This window comes from Dioscorea cayenensis, chromosome 15, assembly GCF_009730915.1.
Source record: "Dioscorea cayenensis subsp. rotundata cultivar TDr96_F1 chromosome 15, TDr96_F1_v2_PseudoChromosome.rev07_lg8_w22 25.fasta, whole genome shotgun sequence".
In the NCBI taxonomy this organism is placed as follows: domain Eukaryota; kingdom Viridiplantae; phylum Streptophyta; class Magnoliopsida; order Dioscoreales; family Dioscoreaceae; genus Dioscorea; species Dioscorea cayenensis.
In genome coordinates this window covers 6,742,192-6,769,273 of record NC_052485.1, presented here as the reverse complement: position 1 = coordinate 6,769,273, position 27,082 = coordinate 6,742,192, and the positions used below count along the sequence as shown (strand labels likewise).

The 27,082-nt window shown below is 34.0% G+C and overlaps 1 protein-coding gene across 1 annotated transcript; it reads right to left on the bottom strand.

The window, feature by feature from the left end:
* Positions 1–412: 412 nt before the first annotated feature.
* LOC120277647 (disease resistance protein RPS2-like) lies at positions 413–26,086 on the bottom strand. The gene is made up of 3 exons (XM_039284504.1): positions 23,498–26,086; positions 544–723; positions 413–466 (listed from the first exon to the last, which is right to left on the bottom strand). The coding sequence occupies exons 1-3, from the start codon at positions 26,084–26,086 to the stop codon at positions 413–415; spliced, it is 2,823 nt and encodes a 940-aa protein (XP_039140438.1).
* Positions 26,087–27,082: the final 996 nt, after the last annotated feature.

The window sequence follows — 27,082 nt, the reverse complement described above, 5'->3', positions numbered from 1 at the left end:
ACTTATCAATGGTAGTAAATTTAAAGTGATTGAAAGATAATGTAAATTTCTGCATAACATAGAACACTGATTGAAAAAATCCATAAAATAGATTAATTTTCATTCACATGTGTAGTTTACACTGTCAATGGTAGTAAATTTCATTCACATGTGTAGTTTAAATTTCTGCATAACCAACCCTGGAAACTCCTTAACTAACTACATAACTGCATTTACAATGTCTTCCATAATAAATTTCACATATTCTGGAGATCGGAAGATTACAACAATCAGAATGAAAAACCACAAAATAGATTAATTTCATTCATATAACTGCATAACTGCATTTACATTGTTTTCCATAATGATATTTGCATTTATAAAATATGTTTTCAGTTTTAGATGAGTGCATCACAAAACTTCATAACCGCATTTACAAAATTTCATAACTGCATTTAGATGAATGCATCTCATTGCTTACAAAGATCTGCAGCCAAACATGACAAAATACAAAATTTCTTAAAAACGAAATTCTGCATAGTTGTCACTTCCTTGTATGTTTACCAACTCCATTACTGGTACCACCTGGGGGAACCCATTTCCTCTTCCTATTAATGAGACCTCCTTCTTTGGATCTGTCTTCATTGTCTTTATGTCTTCCTTAATGAGATCTCCTTCTTTAAACCCTTTCTCTGCTTCCTTTCGATCACCGTTAAAGATAGTCCACTCCACGCTACGCTGAACCTGTCCAGAAAATGGGCGGCAAGCAGAATAAAGTGAACAATGGCAGCAAGAAGAAGAAGAACAACATGGAGAAGAAGAAAGAAGAAGAACAAGAAAGGGGAAAGGTGTTGATGTTCTCGCCACATGTCTTAATCCCATCTTTGGCGGCCAGGTAAGCGTGATGATGTGGATTAAAAAGCCACCTCAGTTTTTTCGGCTGCCACGTAGACTACTTTGGGCCGGAAAGGCACGGGTGACTTCCTAGTGATATAAATTAGAATTTGAGTGACCACTTTGATACATTTTGAAGTTGGATGACCGAAGTGATAATAAGTCAAAGTTTGGTGACTTCCTAAAAAATTAACCCCCACTTGTGTATATACTCCACAACAAAATAGAATTACTAAAAGAAAAAAATAGGCATTTACTTGAAGTTGCTTATGCTATGATTTTTTCAATGAACATTCCAAAATACTTTTGGGGATAGACAATTTTACTGCATCCTACTTAATCAAGAGAATGCCTACAAGAGTCTTACAGTATAACATACCATTAGTATATTTGAAAACCTTCTTTCCTTTATCAAGGATGTATTCAGATTTGCCTCCAAAGATTTTTAATTGTATTGTTTTTATCTTTTTTTCCTAACAATGCTCATTCTAAACTAGATCCACGAGCTAAAAAATGCATTTTCATAGGCCATGCACCTAATAAAAGGGAATACAAATGCTATAATCCCCAACTATAAATGTTTATGTGAGAATGGATGTCTTATTTTTTTAAATTAAACCTTACTTTCACAAAAATTTTCTTCAAGAGGAGACTAAGGAAATGGAAGGAATTTTTTGGAGCAACGCACCTACACCATTACCAAATATGATTTTATCCATTAATGAAAGGGAAAAATGTGGTGAAATTAATGGAAAGAAAGAAAATCTTGGTCATGAAATGGCAGACATTATTGTATCTAAAACAAGGGGAGAGTCACTACAACAAGGACAAAATGATCCCACTACTACGTTTCAATTTTTACTCCTAGAAGACTCCATCAAAAGGGTCGAAGTCAGTCTATCCACCTTGGAATTGATCAATCTCAGCCCTTGAATCAAGAACTTTAAATTTTATAGATAACCTTACTCCTAATCCCTCAATTGATCTTGATATTCCTATAGCAATTAGAAAAAGGAACCTAAGATTGCACAAAGAATCCAAAATACCTAATTGCTAAATACATGTCATATACAAAACTATCTCATACCCATAAGTCTTTTGTTTACCAAATTTTTGTGTGTCTATCTATGAGACATTCAGGAAGCCTTTGATGATCCGGATTGGAAAGCAGCAATGATAGAAGAGATGAATACTCTTTGGAGAAGTGGCACGTGGGGAGTTGTGAATTTACCAAAGGAGAAAAAGATAGTTGGTTGCAAGTGGATGTTTATAGTAAAATAAAAGGTAGATGGGAGCATAGGAAGGTATAAGGCAAGGCTTGTAGCAAAAGGGTTCACCCAAATATATGGGACTGATTACCAAGAGGCCTTTGCACCTGTAGCCAAGATTAACTCAATCAAGGATTTTGTTATCCTTTGTGGTAAATCATAACAAACCATTATACCAATTGGATGTAAAAATGCATTCCTTAATAGAGACATAGATGAGGAAGTTTTATGAATCTACCACCCAATTTTTAGGAAGAAATGGGGGCAAACAAAATATGTAGATTAAGAAAGTCACTATACGGTCTCAAATTGTTATAACCCAGTTTTTTGGCCCATTACTATAGCAGCCAGTTCATGTAGCAAATGTTACTATAGAAGCATGTTACTGTAGTAGCCCAAGAATTTGTTTAAGACTTCAACCTTTTGTCTCCTCCAACTCCATCTCACATCCATAAGTTGCAAACCCTAGCTCTATGATCTTTCTCTACCCTTGGCTGTTGATGGTTATATGTAAGTGAATCTTAGGTCTTTTTTAAATTTTTTTTATGCAATTGTTGATTTTAACCCTAGATTTGGTCTCCATTTTTTTTTTCCTCTTTTGGTTTCTTCCTATATCCTTTGAAGGAGGAGGAAGGAAGAGATTTTAGGTGAGTGGACTAACCGAATCTTTTTTGATTTATTTTGATTCTTGTATATTATATTTGCATGATTTGGTGTTGATTTGGCATGTTATTGTTGGAAACTTGGCATTGTTTTGTCATATATATCATACTTAATGCTAACTTGGTTCATAAAAATTTAAGACCTTGGGAGTTATATGTATTGTGAATTTTGCAAGTGAAGGATAATGTGTGAAAGAGTCATATTCATGAGTTATGTTAGAGTCCATGAGATGGAATTTGGGTTGATGCACACAAGATGTTTGATAAATTGACTCTAAGTGTTGAATGCAAGTATTTATGACATAATTGTGAGAATTGTTTGATTTAATTTCATTATTATTTTGCTTCAATGGTGTTGATGAACCTACTATTTAGTTTGCATGTGTACACTTTGTATGAAGGAATGATAAGTTTGAATTTCTTGCTTATCGCTATAAATTGAATTGAATTTTCTAAGTATGTTTGATTGATCTCATGTGTGGGGTATAATATGCATATATTATGGAATTGGCTTGAAATCAAGAGGTAAGAAAATGTGTTTATATCCATGTCATGGATTGTGTTAAATTATTAGAATGGAAGAATTTTGGGAAGATGAGATTTTATATTGTATATGTTGTATGTGGGCATAGGATTGGGTATGTTGATTGAGAGGTTTGTTGGATGCCCACAAAGCGCTCAGTGAAATGCCATTGTGGTTTTAGTACAAGTATTTGATAAGATTTTTGTAGAGATTGATCGAAGTTAGAGATGGTGGAGATTTCTTTTATATGTCGATAACGATGCTAATGATCGCATGTGAGGAGTGTGTGTATGCTTATTTATGGATGTAAACTATAAGTATTTGTGCATATTGGCAAGTGAAATTTGATTATGTGAGGGATTTATGTTTATGTAATTCTTTGGTTTGGAAATGGGAGAGATTGTGAATGTTTTTATGATATGTTGGGCTTATGTGAAGGAGATAGAGAGAGGGGGGAGAGATGTATGCTCATAATAAAATGTAAGGCATTAATATAAACTTATGTGAAGAAATGCAAGAGCATAAATGTTCAAGAATGAAAATGGTAATATGAGTTGATATTGAATCTAGAGAATGGAGTGTTATGAATCTAGAATTGAAGAAATTTTAGCGATGAGGTGACATGATAATTATGTTTGGCAAAGAATTGAAAAGATGGTGATTTTGCCTTAGTGTTATTGCATCTTTGATATTGGAGGTAATTTTGATTAATGTTAAATTAGAATTGTGTTAAATGTATTATATAGCTTACAATGGTTGATGTTGCATGGTGTTTCAAAGTTAATTTAATAATGGAGGGGGAAACTAGGTTTATGTCTTTGAATTGAGAACTTATCTTAAATTGACAATATTGATAAGATGCAATGTTGCAAAAATTGAAGTGGTGGAAAAACCATGGGTGTGGGTTGGATATGTAATTATAGCCATTGCCAATGTAATACCCTCAATACAGAATTGGTGAGCATGCTAGTGTATGGAAATATGAGAGAGGCATGATTGATGGTATATGTATGTTTGTGAGAAATTAAGGGTTAATGTATTGTGACTATCACTATAGCACACATGGCCGATTTAATTATGTGTTGGTGTTTATGGTCTTGGTATTGAGGTTAAATGTGAGCTGCTTTTTATGATTGGAGTTGATGGAAGGACTTTGATGTTCTAGCCTTAATATGCTTATGTTGTTATGGAATGATGGAATTACTCCCATTAGTCTTTTTGTTTGCTTAATGTGGCTATCATGTTCTTTAAATGTAATAACTTATTATCATAAATTATATACTCAGCATTTTATTTTATTCTTTACCCAGATTACTGCATTATCATTATTGGTTATACTTAAAATTGTTGGTTTTTCTCCACTAAAGTGGGATTCTGAAATTTTGAAATTCTGTTTATTTGAATATTTGAGAAAAATTTGTGAAGATTCTAAATTTTCAACAAGAAGGTTTGTTTGAATGTTTTAGTCTCCAAATGAACTGTATTCAACCCTGTCAGTAAGGGTTAAATACTAACCTTATTGATAAGAATTACTAGAAAATTGAGATTGTAGTTTCGTACCATATCCATTCAGTGGTAAATGACCATTTGATACCATGTCTGTTTGGTAATAATAAACAACCATCTATTATCTATAGTAAATTTGGGACATTTCTATTTGAAATCTTGTCCAGAAGTTTCTATATTTCGAAGATTGGTATTTTTGGATATCATATTTGGTTAATGGCGATATTGAGAAGTGTTTGCAAAGTTGTGCATTGGAAACTTATGTTTATGTATTCATACTTGTACATGGTTTCTTGCGTTATGTTTACTTGTGGTTTTTACCGATGTTTTGGAAAGGTTTGATTAAGATTCTTCTATATCTGAAAGTGTTCGAAAGTTTTCCACCTATTTTCACCCCACTCACTGAGTAATTGAATTACTTAGCCTCTCTTCTTCTATCTTTTCAGAAACTGGACTCTAAAGTTATTGTGCTCAAGTCTAGTGATGTTCACCCAGTGCTAGGATGGATCCCCTAGGGTTGTTGCTTTATTGGATTTTTTTGAAAATACTCATTCTTTTATATTATTGTATAATATTAAGTTGTAAAATACTTTTGTAACTTCATTGGTTTATTTTTTATCTTCTTTGAATCAAATTCTGATGCCTTGCAGGCTTATGGGATTCATGCCCTGCAGGTCTGTGGCCATTTGTCAGCCACTAGGTCTGACAGGGTTGGGTTCGGGCATGACACAAATGATCCTCTAAAGGTTGGTTTAAAAGATTTTGAAAAGCTGTGAACATTTGCGGTTATTATTCAAGCCAAGCAGACCACACTATGTTTTACAAATATTGTAATGAAGGGAAAGTTGCTATCTAATTATTTATATGGATGATATAGTTTTGACTGGTGATCACAAAAAGGAGCTGGAAAAACTTAAAGGAAGGTTGGCAACAAATTTTAAGACCAAGGACTTGGGAAAGTTAAAGTACTTTAGGTATATTTGTGAATCGACGTAAGTATACCCTCAATCTACTTGATAAAACATGACTTCTTGGTTGTAAACCCACTGAGACATCAATTGAACCCAATCTTAAACTACAACCATCAAAAGCCAAGGAAGTTGTTGATAAAGAACAATACCAAAGACCAATGTTTTAAAAACTGGACTGGACTAGACCAATCAGTTCAACAGGTTGAACCATGAACCAGCTGTCAGTCCTGTCTAATCACTCACTTAAAACCAGCTTTTTGTTGAACCACAATTGAACTGTGACTAAATCGAGAACCGGTGAACCAATTGGACTTGACCAGGGTAATAGTGGTAGGTTTAAAAAAAAATTGAATATCCAATCATGAATCATCCAGGCATCCACTTCTTCTTTTGTTGTTGGTTGCCCTCTTCCAAATGGGAGTTGAACCTTTCAAATCAAAATCCTAAGGGTCATGTAAATCTTCTTTATTAAAAAAAATATTGGTGAGTTCAAGTATTTGAAGCTTCATATCTTGAGGTATTCCATGATTTCCATATATAGCACTTTATCTTTAATTCTTCTCTAGAATATTTTTTTTCAATTTTATTTGGTTCATCCATTCATGTTGTGTCTTGAACTTCATATACCTCTCAAATTTGTTGTAGAGGGCCTAGAGGTTGAAAATCAGTGCCACAATCTCACTCCATTTCCTCATAACAATCAATTGTTAAACCAAGGTTGAGGTGTAAATTTTATTTTAGACCAACTTTTATTACAGAAATGTTCTGTATCTAGATCTTTGTCCTTGAAAAATTGAGGTCTAAGTGTGTTAAGCATTTTTTTTACATACAACTCCTTTGGGCTGGACTCTATTCGATGCAAGCATTTGCTCGTTGGTCATTTATACTTTATAGTAATTCTAGGGTATAATACCCGAATTGGTCCCTCTACTTTTCTCTCTCTTTTTTTTTGGCCCATTTACTCAGAAATGCTCCCAACTAGTCCCTCTACTCTTGAAAATGGACACACTTAGCCCCTTTACTCTTAGTCTCTTCCCAACTAGCCCCTCTATTCTTGAAAATATAGGGACTAGTTGGGTCATTTTTAAGCGTAGAGGGACTAAGTAGGGCCATTTTCAAGAGTAGAGGGACTAGTTGGAAGCATTTTTGAGCAGAGGGACCAAAAGAAAAGAGAGATAAAAGTAGAGGGAAGAATTCTGGTATTGCACCTAATCCTAGTGATCTTTTTATTTTCTTATTTCTAATGTCATAGATTGACAGCATAAACAAGTATGTTTTTCATTTTCAAGCATGTAATTACTTGAAGATCTCATTTTTGTTTGTTTTTCTATTTTAACGTTTATTTTTAAATGTTTTTTATTTGTCTTGTTTAATTTAACTAAATTAGATTTTGGAAGCTAAAATTTTGGAATGGAGGAAACTCATGGCAGCACAACACCATCATTAATTTCAACATCACCTAGTCAAAATCTGATCTAGCATGTTCGTATATTAGTGAAACATAAAGTAATGATGGAGAAAAAAAATGTTCATTTGTAATTTTTGTGCTAAAATACTGAAAGATGGAGGCATTCATAGAATGAAAATACATCTTACGGCCAAAAGGGTGAAGTAGGGCCATGTAAGAAAGTTTCTTCAGATGTCTGTTACAGATTGCAAGAAAGTTTAAGGGAATTTCAAGAACAAAAAATGGCTAATGAACGAGAAACAATAAATCTATTTGGAGATAATGTGCAATCATTTGAAGGTGACATGGCTAGAGGCCAAATTACTAAAATTCTTCAAGATAGTGAACCTAGTGATCTATCAAGTAAAAAGAGAAAAACTGGAATTGCATATTTTTTCCTTAGAGGTAGCAAACTTGGATCACAACCCACTATTAAGGTAGCATTGCAAAGCAAAGAATGGCGGCACGAAGTGGATTTGACTACTGGTTGGTTTTTCTATGATGCTTATATCTTGATAAATGTTACAAATTCATTTTATTTCCAACCAATGATAGATGCTATAACTTGTATAGGATTGGGATACAAAGGTCCTACCTATCATTCTTTGAGAGCGAACTTGCTACAAGTGTCAAAAAAAGAACTACAATTGCTTGTTGATACTTATCGGAGTAGTTGGGAAGATTGTGGATGCACAATAATGGAGATGGTTGGAAAGATATTCATTAAACATCTTTGATTAATTTTCTTGTATATTCTCCAAAAGGAATACCTTTCATCAAATCAGTTGATGCATTAGACATGATTTCTGATGCTCCAACCCTTGTAGTTTATTTGCTGAGATTGTTGGTTGGAAAAATGTGGTTCATGTTGTCACCAATAACGTAGATAATTACAACGGGTTGGAAAGATTGCTTAACGAAAATATTCTAGTATTTTGTGGTCACCATGTGCAACTCATTGTTTAAATTTGATGTTGAAGGATATTGCTAAATGCCACACATAGAAAGTTTAGCTCAGCGTGCTTCTTCTATTACAGGTTTTGTGTATAACCACAAATGGACATTGAGTTGGTTAAGAAACATAGAAGGTTGGACAGAGATTCTTCGACCTGGTGACACTCGTTTTGCCACGACTTTCCATTGCTTTGCAAAGTCTTCAAGATCATAAGTGCAATTTGAAAGCTATGGTTACTTCTAGAGATTTTGGTAGTTGGAGTGGATCTAAGACAAAAAAAAACAAAAGAAGTTCAAAATATTATTTTAGATAATCAATTTTGGAATGATTGCTTGATAATGGTCAAAATTGTGTCTCCACTTGTATGATTACTATGCATTGTGGATTCTGATGAAAGAAGTTCTTTGGGTTATGTTCATGAGGGAATGATGAGAGCAAATAAGGCTATAAAAGATATATTCAAATATCTAAGGAGATTGCACTAGCCTTATATCTTAATTTTGGAAGAAAGATGGGAGTGTCAATTACGTCAAGATATTCATCCTGCTGCATTTTGGTTAAATCCAACTTTTTAGTATGATAAAGACAAGGTTTGCCACTCATCAAATGTTATGGATGGGTTTATTACTATAATCAATAACTCTCACATATCTCCAAGCCATAACAAAATGATAGCTGAATCTTCTACTTTTGGAAGCAATTAGGTAGCTTTGGAAATACTTTAACCCAATATTCTAACAACCAAGACCAGGTACAATAATAAGTTAATAAATTGTATTTTTTAATTATTTAATTTGATATTTTCATAATTTTATTAATAACATGATTTTTTTTAACTTAGATGAATGGTGGAGGTTCTTCGGGCATAATGCTCCTAACTTCTATTAGAATTCTTAGTCAAACGGCTTCCTTTTCCTGTTGTGAAAGAAATTGGAGTGTGTTCAAAAGAATACACACAAAATGTAGGAATAGGTTGGAGCATGAAAGGTTAAGCTATCTTGTTTATATGCATTATAATCTTCTTTTGAAAAATAGGAATGCAACTAACTTGTATCCATTTATTTAATTAATGTGATACCTTAATATGAATATTGATTAAATCTTTTTATTTGTAGAAAATTCAATAGGAGCAAATCTCTAGATCCTATAGATTATGAGTGTATTGATAAAATTGATTCTTGGGTTGTCGAGAGTGAGCCTCCACGGGAACCCAAACTTAATCTTGACGAGTTGGAAAGTATGGTCACTCAAGAAGAAGAAGAAAGACAAGAACAAAGAGGAGGATAACAAAATGAAGGTGGCCATAATAATATTGATGGTAAGTAGTAAATAATTACTATGATTATAAGTAAAAGTTTATATAGTTCTTCGAATATTAATTACTTACAAATAATATGTCTTTTGATAGATTCACCAAATTATCACGGTGAGGATGCTCTAGTAGTTGAAGATGGAATTAATTTTTCATCCTTTGATATCAACCAAGGAAAAAAGGAAGATTAAAAATTTAAGTCTCAACAGTGATAAATTTTTGCCAAAACATCTAAAAAAGAAATACTATATTTTAAAGTTCCAACTTTCAAGATTTTTTTGAATTTATGAATTTGTGGCAATGTGGCATGGTCCCATTGATTTAGGTATTGAAATTTAAATGAGTTTATTCACATTTTCTACTTAGTCAATTACCTCATTTTTTGATTTTTAATTCTTTGTTGAAACTAATAACTCTTATTACCTTTCAAGTGGGTAATGAACATCATCTTTGTAACATAAAAAGCTAAGTTTAGTATTAAAAACTAATATTCATATGTTGATCTTATATTTCTTGTGAATGTGAATTTATATAGCTAATGTAGGATATTATGTTTATTTCAGACTGAAATGCAGCTATAGTCGAGATAAGCAAAAGCCTTTATCAAGGACTTGCTATTGTCATCCATTAGCAAATATCTAATTAACTACATGGTGTCAAATGAATGTTATTATGTAGTAAAATTACTATATGGTTATTCATTTTTAATGTTGAGTTGTTGATCTTTCTACTTTTGATGGTAATAATGTGTGCTTGAATGTGAATCACCATCTTTGTTATGACTTACTTTTGTTGGATCGGATTAAGTTGAAATTTTGATTGATGAATGTTTGCCAATTAATTTTTATGTAGGAGTTGTGAATCTTGTGATGTGTGAGCTAATATTGTTTGTATTTGTAAAATTACTTTTTTTATATTTATTAGCAATTTTTTGATGTTGTATATAATTTTTTGATATTCTGATTTTTTTTCCTTTTTTTCTAATTGTTTAAATTTTTTTAATATTTTTTAGAAAATTTATTTTTTTAAAATATCAAATTCAATTGAACCGGATGGTCCAACCAATTGAATCAGTCAGTCCAACCAATTGAACCTGTGTAACTGCGGACCGACCACCTAACTAGTTTTTGGAAAGATTCAATTTTTAAAACGTTGCCAAAGACTCGTAGGAAGACTAAGTTTTTTATCTTCTTTGTAGTCACTATGGTAAGCTAGTTCATGTATCTTCTAATCAAGGGCTCTTCAATGCAGTTTATAGAATTCTTAGATATTTGAAGGGAACTTCTGGAAAGGTTTGTTGTTAAAAAATCAGGGGCACCAAGAAGTTTATACTGATGCACCAAAAATTGGGTTGGAAGTATTCTTGATAGAAGATTCACATTTGTATACAACATCTTTATTGGAGCAACCTAGTTACTTGGAGGAGTAAAAAATAGAATGTGGTAGCAAGGAGTAGTGCTGAAGCTAAATTTAGATCATTTTTTCTTGGGATTTATGAGGAATTTTGGATTAAGAAATTGTTGTATGATCTAAAAAATTCCAAGTCCTTTACCTATGAAGTTGTATATCAATAGCTCATAACTCTGTGCTTCATGATAGGACAAACCATGTGGAAATTGACAAACACTTCATTAAAGAAAAACTTGAAAGTGGGATGATATGCATGCCATACTTTCCTTCAAGAGAAAAAGTTGATAATAATTAAATTTTTATACTTAGTTAGGAAGATTTTATTATGATTTTATTATACATTATTCTCTCCTAACTTAATGGAGAAAATTTATGTATCTTGCCCAATAAAAGGGAGCCTTGTTAACCTATGAAAATACAGAAAACTTTTATTCATAAACTTCCCACACTCTACTGACACACCCTTTGCGTATGTATCGCAAGTGCACGGGTTTGTCGAAGTAATAATACTCTGGTGAGTGGGTAGTTGTATCCACAGGGAATAGGGATCAGAAACACAAAGATTGCTATTTAACTAAAGTGAATATGGATCGATAGTGGTGTGAATAATATCAATATGAAAAGAAATAAAAAGAACAAGAAAGAGAGAGATGCTATATAAAAAATGAGAGAAAAGGCAATCGATAGAAAATGAGGCACCTGGACATTACTCCCCCAAGGACTATTGCTTCATGTGCAAAACCAACTATTATGTTTCCTAACTGATGCTTAATGAGTCATGGAAAACCTAAAATACACAGTCCCAAACTTAAGATCAACCGTGACTAACCTTACACTATGCCCGGTGGAGAAATCACTCAGTCTTGACGCCTCACACTGTGCAAGATTACAATAAGCTCTAGGGATTCCATGTGATAAACCCTATTCTCTAATATAGGTCTAACCCTTTGGTCCAGGCGAAAGACCCCTAGTCACAATTAAGCTACAACACTAAGGATTACTTCAACGCTTCACTCTGTTGCTTGTGCAACTAAGCCCCGGTGGAGTTTCTCTCTTACCATTTCACTCTATTGTGACCGTAAAGAACTCTTGAAACACGGAGGTAGGATAAATCACATCGAAAGGGAAAGGGGACGCTTCGCTACCTCTCGACTCACCCTCTCGACTCACCTTCTCGATCCTCTCTAATCTTGCTTTGTCTAACCCTCATGGTGTGTCACCCACTCACAAGGATTACCAATGTAGACTCTCAACCCTAGTGTCACTCTAAGAAAAAATCCATTCAACAAGCATTCAAGATTGGAACTCAATTAAAGACGTCAATTAAAGAAACATAATGAAAGGTCAATGAAACAAAAACATCCTAGGGTTTACAAGTCCAAGCACCCACTAGGGGTTTAGTCTCTCCATGGAGCAAGATACAATTAATAATGAAATAGAAGGTAAAAACATGCAATCCATAAGTAAAACCCCCTCGTATTCCTTGTCGATGGTCTTGTGGAGTAGCCTCGTCTGTTTCAAGGGTTCCCCCATCAAGCCTAAGGCACACCTCACCGAATTGATGCCGATGAAAGCTCCCCAATAACTCTTTTCCGAAGGAACCCGGTGTTGAAGGCCGTAGAACCACTCCAAAAGCCTTGACAAAGCCTCTCCGAACCCTAGCAGTGAGCGCCTCCAAGGATGGGAAAAAGATGGAAAGAAGGATCCTCAAAACGGAACAAGTTGCGGCTTTAAATAGGCTGGAATCGGACATCCACACAGGTGTGTGGAAATTCCACATGCCCGTGTGAATCTCCAGTAAACTGATTTTCTGCGGCTTATGAACAGTAACTATGACAGTATTTTTGCTACAGTAAACTACTACATTACTCAGCCAAAATGCTCCTGAATCCACGCTCTTCATTGAGGCCACATGAATGGGCACACATCCATGCGGTAGATCGCGTTGCGTCTTCAATAAATGTCACATTGACGAAGATCTTGCTCGCCTTGCACAAGTCAGAACATGCGAATGTGATTGTCTTTGTGCCCCTCTAAGCTACGTATTTGCTTGAACACAATTGAAATTGGCACACAATCACGTGCATTTGAGCACAACTTGTGTCTTTGCACTTGCTCACTCCAGGATTTCATCAACAAAGTGCATCCACGATTTACTTTTGGTTTCTTTCTTTCATTCTTGTCTCCACAACCCTACATGCACAAAAGAACACAAATACACATGTATTAGCGATAAAATCTGAGACAAGTAATGCTCTATGTAAGAAAAAAATACTTCATATTACTAGTACATAAGTACTTATCACCTACTTGGTTGGTGAATAAGCCACCATATCCACCCACACTGTAACATCCTAACTTTTGATGGATTTAACATAATTTTATTTTGCGGTTATTTTGAATTTTTTTTAGATTTTCATGGCAATGATTTTGATGAATAAAGTATTGTTTTGGCATATTTAAATGGAAAGCCTGAATGGCTTTTCAAAACCATCCATAGTGCCTTCTAGAGAAGAAAGGAGACCAGGGAGGAAAGAAGAGGATGAATGCTGATGAGATGTCTTGATTTTACTAGGGTTTCATTTGAACCTAACTAGTCGTTAGTGGTGGTGCTATTGTATATGTACAAGTGTATATTTATATCTAGTAGTGGTGATGGAAGAAAGTTTATGTTTGGGGTTGGTTGATAGTTGTAGGTGTATGTATAGAGGAGATGTACATGGATGCTACTAGTGTTAGGATTATGCCCTCGAATGCCAACGAGGATACTTGTATTAGAGTTTTCATTTATATTATACATTCTTATTATTATTAATAGGCATTTATTTTGATGTTCATATAAATCTTGTGATGGCATTTTAATTAGTTTTGAACATTATAGTCCATGTGTATTAAGTTAAACCTTCTACTCTTTGTGGGATAAAGAGGAGAATACTAGAAGGGTTTGGGACTTATACACTTAAATAGTTCATAAATTCGAAAATATTTAATTGGGCATTAAAGGTTCAGAAGGATTTGTATGACATATACTTTGACAAAGATTGCAAGTTAAACACTATGGAATAGTGTGAGCATATGTCATAAATACATCATGGGATTAGTGTATTCGAACATGACTCACAAAAATCCAATCACATGAGTTTTACTCTTAGATAGTCAATATTGTGATTATTGGTTATGATCATATGAGTGGACTTTATACCTGAGATATCATGATCACAATGTACTTGTGACATCTAGTCTGTTACTAGAGCTGTTAGGCTCAATTTACCTTTTGGTACGACCGACCTCGAAGTGTGACTATGTTGGGCAAGTAGCAGTTGTGTCTAATCACCAAGAATGAATTCGTTCTCTGGGAAGTAAATGAGTTATTATCTTATGCGATTATATATATGTGAGATTAGAAGACCTTGGCCAAGGCAGTCAAACTAATCGTGTGGGACATAAAGGGTAGTTTGGTAATCTTACTCTACTATAATTATTATTATACGATCGAGTACAGTGAGTTTGACAATTACCATGGCTCTCACTCTGTTGGGATACAAGAACGAAGGGTTTATACACATATGGCTATTATAATCAGAAAGGTTCGTAATGATCTATTCATTCGTGTTCAATTGAGTTATGATGTGGGACCATGAGACTGGCTAGGTGTCATCCACATTCTTTGGTATCCTTCCATTGCTAATTGGAATGAACCTTGAGAGTCACACTTAAAGGGATAAAGAATCAGTCTCATTTTGAGTGCAAGGGTAAAATTCTCAATTTATAATTTTACTTCATGGGATGAGTGAAATTGTAAATTAGTCTAGGGTTTTTATCTTAAGTTTAAATTTTGATTTAAATTCAATGTCAAATAGTTCATCAAAATTATAAGGACTTGAAGACAAAAGTGATTTTAATTACATTAGGACTCATATTTCTAATACAACTTCTATGATAATGTTAATATTATGAAGGTTCATATTTTAAACAGGACTTTATAATTGAATAGTGTTTATCATGTTTTATGAAGCCTCTATAAATATGACTTCTCTCTAACCGTAGAAACAATCAATCAATCAATTCTCTAGTGAGAAAAATCCCCAAGCTCTTTTTTCCTCTCTAACCCTAGCCGTTATTTGAAGAAGAAGAGGAAATTGTTTCTTAATTCCGGCTTGTGATCTAGACTTTTGTTCGGCGCTAGGAGATCTATGACAATCCGAGGGACAAATTCGGCATATCAAAGGAAAGGTTTTCAAATATCAAGAGATAATTTTCTAGGTCTTTCAATTAAAATAGAGTGTTCATTAAAACAATTAGATCATATCGCAATTTTATTCTTGCTTTCACATGTGTCTGATAGTATTATATAATTTTGTATATTCACTAACAAGTAAGAGAGATGATGTTGAAGATAAATTATATTGGCGAGAAGATAAAATGAAGGTGGTAGTGGTTTAAGCAGTCGCATGGTATGCTTATATTGGCACACAAGTAATTGCATGCAAGGTCACATGCAGGGGCGAGCTACAAATTACTATTTACTATCCAACTATCAACAAAAATTCTTGGATTTTCCATCAAATAATGATGAAAGAGATGAGATGTCCTCCGGATAAAAAAAAGCATGGTATGATAATTTAACAATAAATAAAAAATTACAGTTTCAAGTAGAAAATAAAAATCATACTTCACATACCATATGAACAAGTAGCCAAAAATAAAACAAAATAAAATAAAGGCAACAGATGATAACAAGAACCTAAAAAAAATATAAAACATTAAGAAAAAAGAGAGAATTACCCGAGAGAGATTGAGAGAAGGTTTGCTTGCTTTGGACTTCAAAGACTTCACTCTCCATAGGCACACTCACACACACAAAAGAATTCATTATATATATATATATATTCAGTTTTTTCGTGATTTGCAATTGAGAAGTAAGATCAAAATAATAAGTGGTGGATTGCTTTTGCCTTTATATTGTTTGATGGGATGTTTCTTTACCTTTTTGCATTTTATTTACTATTTTATATTAAGTGTATTGGACTGATTCTTGGAATTCATATGTAAAGCTTGGAAATTGGAATGGACTATGGATGGATGCATCACGAATGTTGGGGGAGGGAAGTCATATGTAAGACTACAAAATTGGAATGGATTATGGATGCATCATGCATGGCAGAGAGAACGGGAAGGGGAGAGTTTTACCTCCACAGTCTTCACTAAATCACTACATAGGCACATGGCTTTAATGGAAACTTTGGTAACCCCCTGTCGCTCCTCCCTTGGTCACATGCATATCTTGAGTTGAAGGGACTGAGTGTCCAAGAGGATGAGGTGATGGTGGCATGTAGGTTAGAAGTTGAAGAGAGAAACCATGGAGATGAAGGAGGACATAATGAGGAGATATTATAATTATACTTGGGAAGTCATGCATGGCTAGAAAGGAGGAGTTTGATAGTTAGAGAGAGAGAGAGAGAGAGAGAGAGATAGTTTAATGATTATAGAGGAGGAGTGTGATAGTTGGAGAGATACAGGTGAAGATGAAGATAGTGGTGGGGTGAAAGAAAATGGAGTTGTTAATGATGATTAATATGGTTTAATCATAGTCTAAAATGGAGATGATGGACATTTAGAGAGTGAAGGTGTTGTTAAGTGGTTGAGTTTGAGCTTGGATTGTATAGTTGAGTCAAATGATGATAAGTTGATTCAATCAAGTTGAGTAAAGTTGGTTGAATGGAGTTATATAACAAGTTTGGAGTCATATTGGATCTATTTGATTTAGGATGGACTTGGTTTAGGTCTTAGTTCAGTGAAATTGAGTTGGTTCATTGAGATGTGGGTTTAATTGAACCAACCTAGTTCATGGGAATTTTATAATAAATAAGCTTAATTTAATTAGAGTTGGTTCAAACCTGTTTAAGGTTTAACTTGAATTGAGTTGGTTTAAGCTCAATTAGTTGGTTTTTGATGAGTGTACAACATTCATATATTTTATATCACTTTGTACACTTATTCGGCGTGTATTAGAATTATATTATGCAAATCGATGCTAAATCTAGTGTGTTTTGCATTCTTAGGCTTAGGATAGCACATCAAGGGGTGAGAGAGAGAGAGAGAGAGAGAGAGAGAGAGAGAGAGTGAGAGCAAAAAGTAGTATTCTAGATTTTAAACGAAAAAGTTGGAGCTCTCTTAGCATTATTTGAATAAGGATAAGACAAATTAGGTGCCTTATGGGTTGCTTACAGCCGTGAGTCAATTCCAGAGGACCTTGTTTATATGCTTATACCCGTAAGGGGGATTCAGAGCCAAATCAAAGGACCTTATGGGTAAGACTTCCACTCATAAGGATCATTTAGAACAGTTTACGGCCACAGTATATGCCTGTAAGGGCAGTCGCAATAAGCAACATAGTGAAGTTTATGGTTCAACATTTACAGCCGTAAGCTGGATAATAACACAAACTGAAGATGTTACGGATGTAACTTATGAGCGTAAGTGTTCCCTTACGTCTCGTGACTATCTTTTCCAGCTCCCTTATGGCCGTATTGATGAGAATTTTACTCCATGAGAAATTGAACAAAAAGCTACTGAATTGGCCTATTTCTTGTGTGTACCGATTGAAGGAAAAAAGAAACTGAAAAATAATTGTATTTCTCAGTATGAGGGAAAAACTTTATAACCCCCTTTTATTTACTACAACTGAAGTTTCTTTAAAATGCTCATTTGTGTAAATTAAATTTTACATCTCGTGGTAACAAAAATGTATTCTTCTGGGGTATATCAAGATTCAGTCTCTGATTCGTGAGAATTTTACTCCACGAGAAGTTGAACAAAAAGCAACTGAATAGGCCTATTTCTTGTGTGTACTAATTGAAGGAAAAAAGAAACTAAAAAATAATTGTATTTCTCAGTATGAGGGAAAAACTTTCTAACCCCCTTTTATTTACTATAACTGAAGTTTCTTCAAAATGCTCAATCGTGTAAATTAAATTCTATATCTCATGGTAACAAAAATGTATTCATCTGGGGTATATCAAGATTCAGTCTTTGATTCGTATTTCATCGACCAATCCTTAATAATTCACATCTTAGTTGAAAAAATTTCGTCCTTATGCCCGTAAGTATCTCATAAGCAGTCAGGTATAAATGGATATGATGAGGATTTTTAGGGCATACTCTTTACTTTTCTTTTGGGCGATTCTTGGAGGTGAAGTTAGGAAAGATAGGAGACAAATCTCCAGCACTCAAGAGGCTATTTCAAGGGAGATTTGAATCTACATTCTAGGGGATTAGAGATTATAGTTGTTAAGCTCATCTTGGCGGCGTTCGTGGAAGCTTTCCTAAGGTTTATCTAGTGATCCTCCATCAGCACGATTGAGAAGAAGGTTTTTACGGCTTTCATGTTTCCTCCTATTATTTTTATCTTGAATGCTTGCCCTCCATTAATGGAGGCCAAATTTGTTAGATGTTTGGACATAGTTAAACTCTAGTGTTTATTTTTTTGACACTGGTTGTTGGATCTTTAATGCTTTATTTGTTTTCTTAATTGCAATCATTTCTATTTGAATCTAATTGCGTATTTGAATGCTTGTTTGCTGACGAGGCAAAAGCCCTAGTCATCATTTTTTATGTGCTACGTGATGAGTAGAAATACCCACCTAGCATAGACATCTCATGATTAGAGGAAATTATGAGTAAGCTTAGGCATAGGGTACTTTGGAGACTCTATCTCCCTTGATTCTCCAAAGTGAGTTAATGATAATCTCTGTACTCTTTGCAATCACGTAAAGTAGATTTTAGGAGAAATCGCATTTCTGCTGTGTATTCGGATTAGGGGTAATCTCTCTCTTTTGGAAAGTTTATCTACTTAAGAGATTGTCATTAGCTCATAGTAAGTTTTTATAGAATGTTAATATGATTTTGTGGATGTCTGTATCATCTCTACACCTATTCAATTACTCTCACCTAAGAAGTTAAAGTTTAGTATAATTCTAGAAACTTTTCAGTTTAAATAGGATTACATGTATAAACAACCTTTGTCTTGCACTTTATAACCCTAGAGGGATGCTATGCCTCGACATCACTTTCTTCCTTGACTTCCCTCCTGCTTTTTGCCGTATTTTCTTATCTTTGCTTGCTTTTGTTCACACACACACATCACTCGATCACTTAGGCTATTTTTCGTATCTAGGGTTACTACTAGTATTCATTTCTTCCATGTGGACCGATATTCTACTTCTAGCACACTATTATTGTGCGATTGTCATGTACACTTGTCTCCCTATTAGTTTTATGTGGGTTTTGAGCCTATTCAAATAATTTAGACATTGGTTTTATGTTTTAAACCGATAAGTCGAGAGGGTTCATTTAGATGAGTCTTTGATTATTTTATTTAGACATTAGTGTGTGTAAATAGGAATTAGCTATTAGTTATCAGTTCTTAGTTGTTATTAGTATTTATTGTTTTATGACTATCTACAGGCCAAAGTCCAGAAGAAAATAGGAAATATATCCAATAAGGAACCTAGTCGAGCTAGAAATCCTCCAAAACTAGGTGAGTTGGTAGTGGATGTTTTCAAAAGAAATGTTTGAAATGGTTATTTTTAAATATTTTATAAAACTCTATCTAGTGTGATATCTTGCTTTCGTATGTTACCATAATTGAGTAAGAATGCTACAGTTTGTTTTTAATTAAGGTTCATGATATTATCTGAAGCTATGGTTTTGGCTATGCATCAAATGGTATGCTTTTATTTCGTCATTGTGTGATTTATGACATATGTATACTAAATTTTTATTTTTATTTTTTAGCAAAGAAGAAATCATAGCAAAAGATTTGGATACTGTATAAGATCCGCTTATGAATATGTTTGAAGTTGCTTTAATAGTGACATCTGTGTGATGGCTAGCAACGGGTGTGAGGTTCCTTGCGGTCTTACCTGTAAAGGCGACATAGGTGAATTTTGTCCCTAGTCAAGAGGCGCAGAGAGAACTTGATAGGGAGCTAGAGAGTTAGAGGGATGCCTCTATGTGACTTGAGTCATCATGGGCCACCACGCAAGTGGACTCGTTGGCCAATGCCAAGATGGGCTTAAGTATTACTTTGTGTATATGTACATCTAATTTGGTCTTGGCTGACCCAAACTTAGCTGCGGCAACGGTTAAGACTAGGATGATTTTTTAGCGAGCCCTGTGTTGGTTTTATGCTTTATTGACTATGAATTTTATTTGCTCGACTTTAAGTTTATCATTTGATTACACTTTATATTAGAAAATTGGATATTCTACAAATTCTTCAGCTATATTTGTTTATGCAAAAATATTATTTCATATTGATTTATGTTACAATTACCTACCATCTAAAATGTGCCACAATTGTATAAGCAAATAACTCTATTATATTGCTAGTGCGGGTTTAGAGCCAGTCAAGGTTAGCCCTGGGATTGCTATGGGTTCCTTTTCATTTATTCTTGTAGTGTTGTCATGTAACTGTTATACCCATGTAATTGTAGTATTTTATATTATTGTATTTGTATTCGAATGTGTATCAGTGGATAGTGTTGCTTTTGTGTATACGCTAGTGTTAGTTCTCAGTTAAATGAGTTGTAACTTTTGGTTGCCACATGTGTCTCAGTAATAGAGACGGGTATGACGCACACTACACACACCAGTTACTACTTTGTTACCTTAGATAGTTACCACATTGGCACATTACTAGACACAAATAGTAAAACAACCATGTCTATTTATATGCTTATAATCATATTGAAATATTTTAATTGGATAAAGATTTAATTTTAACTATGACTTAAATCTAACTTATTCACATTGGATAACCACTACTTTAACTAATTTATTTAAACCAAGAGTTATAATAAAATTATAATCCTAGTTTACCTAGAATTAATTTAGAATCATCTAGATTCATGTTTAGATGCATAAGTGGATGTTGCTAATTATTACTCCAACTAAGACCCTACTTTTCTTTGAATCATTACTCCTCTAAGTATTCTTACTTGTGTGCATACCTCTTCAAATTTTATTGCACTAAGTTCCTTTGTGAAGATGTTGGTGTCTCGTTCTTCTGTTAGTGATATCTCTATATAAATCTTCTCCTTAGGATATTCTCTCTTTTGAAGTGAGAGTACACCTCAATATGCTTAGTCTTAGTGTGGAATATTGAATTCTCTGCTAAGCATACCACTAACCTATTGTTACAATGAAGAGTTATTTTCTTAACAGGTAGATAATGAAAGATATTTTATTAGGCTTATCGACCATGTGCTCTCTTGTCTTACTATATCTGCGGCTCTATATTTTGCTTCTGTTATTAAGAGAAATATGGAAGGATGTTTTTTGTTGCACCAAGATATTGCTCCTGATCCTAAGTTGAAGACTTAGCTTGTTATCAATAGCCTTATATCATAATCTCCAGGCTAGTTGGTGTCACAATAACCCATCACTTGGTATTCTACACTTTTGTATAGTTTAAAGTGTCTTTCACATATTTAAGTATCCACTGAATTGCTTGCAAATGTGGCTTATTTGGATTTTTCATGCGACACCTTGCTACTCCAATTGCATAGGCTAAGTCTAGTTAGGTAAGAGTCAGATAAATAAGGCTACCTTCCAATTGTTTATACATCCAGGTGTCTTTTAGGTCATTTTCTTCTCTTGAAGTTTATTGTTTGTCTATATTTGTGTAGACAATGGCTTGCATTTTAATATTTTGTACATCTCCGGAAGATCTTTTGTGTACTTTTATTAATAGAGGAATAGGCCTTCCTTCATTTTCTTTATTTCAAGTCCCAAAAGATATTTCAATTCTTTGAGTTCCTTTATCTGAAAATAGACTGATAGGTTGTCTTTTGTTTGCTGGATCTCCGTTGTAGAGTCTTCTATTAAAATAAGATAATGTATAGGCTTGAGTTTGATGTAGCTAATTTGTAGCCACTTTGTAGAAGAAACTCAGTAATCTTTCCATACCATACCTTTGGAGCTTACTCCAGACCATATAATGCCTTCGTAAGTTTGCACGCATTTTCTTGATGAGCCTTACTCTAGAATTCTTATGATCTACATATATACAGATGTATCAATCAAGCTCACCATGCAGAAAGGCATTCTTCACATCCTTTTGCCAGACTTCTACCCTTCACTCGCCACAAGTGCTTGTAGGACCCGTAGTTCTATTGTCTTCATCTTTGGACTAAACATCTCATCATAGTCCAGCCTGTAGTGTTTTGAGAACCCTTGTGCTATAGCTGAGTCTTATATCTTTAATTTTGATTGATCAATCTACTCAGGTCTTGACCTTGTATATGTACATGCACAAGATTGGCTTCACTACTGCTAGCTTAAGCACTAAGTGCTATCATGTTTGGTTTTGCATGAGGGCCATCATCTCATTCTTCATTGCTTTCCTCAATATGTTAGTTTTAATTACTTTTTGGTAGGTTGCAGGCTCTTCAACCAAACTCTTCATGATTAGTGTGCCATTTGTATATGTTAAATTTGGATGCTTGGTCCGGAGGACCTCTATAAGGATGGAGACATTTCTTCTTATAGATGTGGAGGTTCTTCTTTGGTTTCTTAATTCGTAAACTCTTATGTTCTATAGGCTCTTGATTTTACAAATAGGATTCTATGTAGGCTTTCCAATTTATATAATTATGATCATTTAATTTCTTTAGACCTTTGGTCATACTTACAAAATCCATGGCTGTAATTTGCCTCTAATAAAACTTGTTGAGATAAGGAACCTGGGTCCTGTGGGTTATAAGCATTGATAGCACTTGTTGGGTTTATGTAGGGAAGAAAGTGAGGAGGGCCACGAGGCAACAAATAATTTAATTATTCATTCAATAAAGGAGACCATCAATCAGAGGGATAAATATCCTACATTATGATAGGCTGGTGAATACACCACTACACCCATAAACTAGACACACCCGTTACTACTCTGCTATCCTAGATTGCCAAATTGCCACATGCAAATGCTATAGTAACCAGATTTATTTATAGGTTTAAAATCATATTCAAATGTCTTAATAGGAAAAAGATTTGACTTTATTTAAGATTTGAATTTAACTTACCCAAATATATTAGCCAGTACTTTAACTAATTTATCTAAATAAAGAATTAAACTCAAAACTATAATCGTGATTTGATTCAAATTAATTTAGAATTATTAAAAAGCATGTCCATATGTATAAGTCAATGCTGTTAGTTGACTTCATCATTTATATTTTTATTATATTTCACGTAAACCTCCTTAATATGTTTTGAGGTATTGCATGCTTATGTGAATATGCAATCGTTTGTCGTATCTAGGTTGGGCCTTTGATTGTAGTTCAGGGATGATTTATTTATATATATATATATATATATAAAGAAAAAGAAGAAAATGCAATTTATTCAAGCTACAATTATTACATGATAGAAGACATTACATTATGTAGGCCGATCAACAAGAACGGCATTTCTCATGGAAAGCTAAAAAAACTAATTACATACAGAGCTATCTTGAATACAGAAGAGTACAATCTTATTCACTTAACCATAACATGCACTCTACACACGCACAACAAAACGAGAGAAACGACACTTGAATGCCCAATTCATGTCATCCCACAAGTATCCTGGTTTCACACTTATGTACGTCATATTCTTAGCACTGTCATATCCAAGTGGGAGGCTTCCCAATTTCCAACATTTACTCAATATAATTGCTTCAATGGAAGGGAAGGATAGTTTTCCCTCATAGATGGAATCCAAATCTGGTAAATTATCAAGAATCAAGGTCTTGAGGCTTTGGAAAGGAGTTCCATCCTCGATCATTTTGTGATGATCATCAGCTATAATACTCATCAGTTTACAACATTTGCGTATCTTGAGAATTTGCAGAGATGGTAGCTGAGCAACCCAAGACAAGCTAGTCAAGCTATCACATTTATAGATAGATAAGTAAGCAAGCTTGGGGAGAAAATGTCTTGCTTCCAAATCTTCCCAAATGATATTTCTCAGCTTAGGATGAAACTTTAAACGTAAGCTTTTCAGATGAGAAAGACACCAAGAATCTTCATGCTCTGTTTTCATGACCAACTCCTTTAATGGTGAAATGCCCAAAATTTGGAGTTCTTGAAGGCTTGTCTTGCTGTTGATTCCAAGTAGGGATGGGGATATGCTGACTGAAGTTAGATATTCATAGAATCCCTCTGTCAACTGCACTTTCTGCTTAGGAACACATGAGAGTCGTTTTAATGCAGAAACGCCTTCTATGTTGATCCCCACTCCTTTTAATTTGCATAAAAAATTTTCCATGTCATCAAGATATGCTCCTTTGAAGAAATATACGCCAGTTGAATATAAATCCAATACATTCAACTTTGTCAACCTTGGTATGAGATCTTGAGGAATATCCTTCAGGTTTGATGCTTTACCACAATATAGATACTTCAACTGATTCAAATCACCCAAAGTTGAAGGCAAAGAAATGATAGATGAGAATGATAAATTGAGATATTGCAACTCCTGCAACATGCGTATCTCTTCTGGCAAAGTAGTAATACTGGTTTTGGATAGATCCAAATACTTGAGGAAATGCATTGTCATAAAGAAGCCTGGAGAAATGAGGTCGAGATTTTCATTTCCTTGGAGCATAAATGTTCTGAGCTTGTTGAATTTAGCAGATTGATCCAATGATCTTAATTTGTTATTTGCCAAAGAAATCACTTCCCTGCCACTGAGATCTTTGGGCAATCTTTTTAAGTTTCTCTGTCGTTTCACTAACCATCCTCGCTTATTTTCGTGACAATCGGAAGCTATCCACAGTGCAAGATCTCGGACCATACCATGAAGCTTCACATTGCTTGTTAAATCACTAGATTTTAAAACCGGTTGTTTCAAGACTCCTGATTCTAGTAAGCATGCTTCTTTAAGAAGTCCAATAATAGTCTCACCCTTAATGTAAGCTTCATTAAGTTCATCAAAATCACCTAATAAGCCATGCCCCATCCAACACTCTATGAGTTCATCTGTAGGTATTTGCTCATCCTCACCCCATAAAGAACAATACAAGAAGCATTGCCTTAAAGAATCACCCTCCAAACTGTCGTAACTGATCTTTAGAAAAGGAAATAAGCTTGGTTCTTTCATCCCTGGAAATTTTCCCATCATGGTGGCAACACCCTCCCAGTCTTGTGGGCTCTTCTTGGTCGACATCACTTTGCCAACAGTGACAAGAACAAGTGGAAGTCCAGCACATTTCTCTGTGATATCCTTAGCGTGATATTCAATTTTTTCGTCAGATGCAATGAGCTCTTTACCTGCTTTCTCATTGAACAAACTCCATGCTGCATCATCATCCAAGGGCTCCATTCTGATCTTCGTATCAGCTTCCATACTACGGCAAATTGCCTTGGACTGTGTTGTGAAAACCACCATCCTCTTGTTCTCATCTTGAGCATCATGTTGAATCTCAGGTACTCCAATCGTCTCGAGATCAAGTGAGCTCCAGAGATCATCTAACAGTAACAGAAAACTTTTTCTGCTCAAGAAATCACAAATTGCACTAGCATCAGCAGATGATAATCCCAAATACTTAGCGATATCAGATTGAACCTTTTCAATATTATTTTGAGAAACTGCAACCCAAATGACATGATCAAACATGCCATCTTTGTTGTGAATGAATTCATTGTTGATGCTTCTTAGAAGTATGGTTTTGCCAACGCCTCTCATGCCCCATATCCCAACTATCCCCGCAGTGTTTTCTTTAAGATAGCGACATATCACCTCAAACTTAGAACTTTTGTTCAGTAATTGCATTAGCTCCTCTTTCGTCTTAAAAGCTCGTTTGCCGATCTTGTAGTTAGAAACAAGATTGAGTGAAGAGATTCCTATGCACTTTTTTCTTAGATAATATTCTTGTTTTATGGCAGCCACATCACGTTCAATGTTTTCAACCTTTTCAAGCCAGAACTCCATTTCTGGGGAGCAATCTTCGCCTTCTCGCTTTGCATTTTGGATGTCCTTCTTGGCTCTTAGTACATCCATGGCATCAACAACGGCTTTGACATTGTTGTTGGGTAAGAACAAGTACTTGAATTGGCGCATAATAGGATTCAACACGTAGGGAACAACAGAACTCACAACAGGGTTGATGAGATTCATATCAACACTGATAAATATCAAATGAGAGGATTAGGTTTTATTTGAAAGAAAAAAAAAAACTTAAACAAAGTGTTGATAGTCTTACTTCAATTTATTTGATTTCAAGGATTAGAATGATTTGATTATAAACATCATATTTATTGCTTTCAAAAAACGTTGGAAAAAAAAAAATTACACTATGTAACTTAAGTTGGAAATTTATACCATATCATCAATGTATAAGATATAATAAAAAAAAATTCAATATATATATAGCAATAGACGTATCAACGGTTGGATTTCAATCTAACGATTATTTACTATTTATTCAATGGTATAATTATGCTTATAAATAATAACAAAGTAAAAAATGAGATATATAATATTTTATTTTTTATTTGTTTCTCTATGTTTTTAAAATCTGGGATATTTCAATGAACACTCTAGATGATATTTTGGCATATATATATATATATATATATATATATATATATATATATATATATATATATTCCGTATCAGTTCCAACATAACAGTCAAATTCCCAACAAAGCCATCATCTTGATGTCAATAACAAGACAATAATAAAGGTTAATAAAAACTTTATGTAATCATATCATCATGCTCCATTCTCTTTTGACTACCATATATCAATCATATGTTACGCTGACTATAGGGACTGTAATATATATTATTTGTTAATACATGGTATTAAACATTTCTAAAATCCAAAGACAAAAATAATCTGTGCATATTAATATAAAGATGAAAAATAATTTTAATTGATGAATTTTTATATAATCACTGATAATATCCCGGATAGTAGTGAGCTTATTTCTTTAAGTGGTGATAGATAGTTTATCCATATATATATATATATATAATATTATTAATATGTAGATGATTGAATAATTTTCGCACTTCATTTATGGAAAGTAAGGATCCTCTGTGCTTGCTACATATTCAATATATGTGATGCACATAAATAAGTTAAAAACTACTTAAAATATATGTTTA

Bases quoted from the DNA above. Each gene is read 5' to 3' on its own strand.
- LOC120277647 (XM_039284504.1), bottom strand. From the start codon at position 26,086: ATGAATCTCATCAACCCTGTTGTGAGTTCTGTTGTTCCCTACGTGTTG. The intron at 724-23,497 runs GTGCGTGTGTAG...TTTTCTGGACAG, and splicing joins GTCGTTTCTCTCGTTTTGTT to GTTCAGCGTAGCGTGGAGTG. The intron at 467-543 runs GTAAACATACAA...GTTTGGCTGCAG, and splicing joins TGGTACCAGTAATGGAGTTG to ATCTTTGTAAGCAATGAGAT.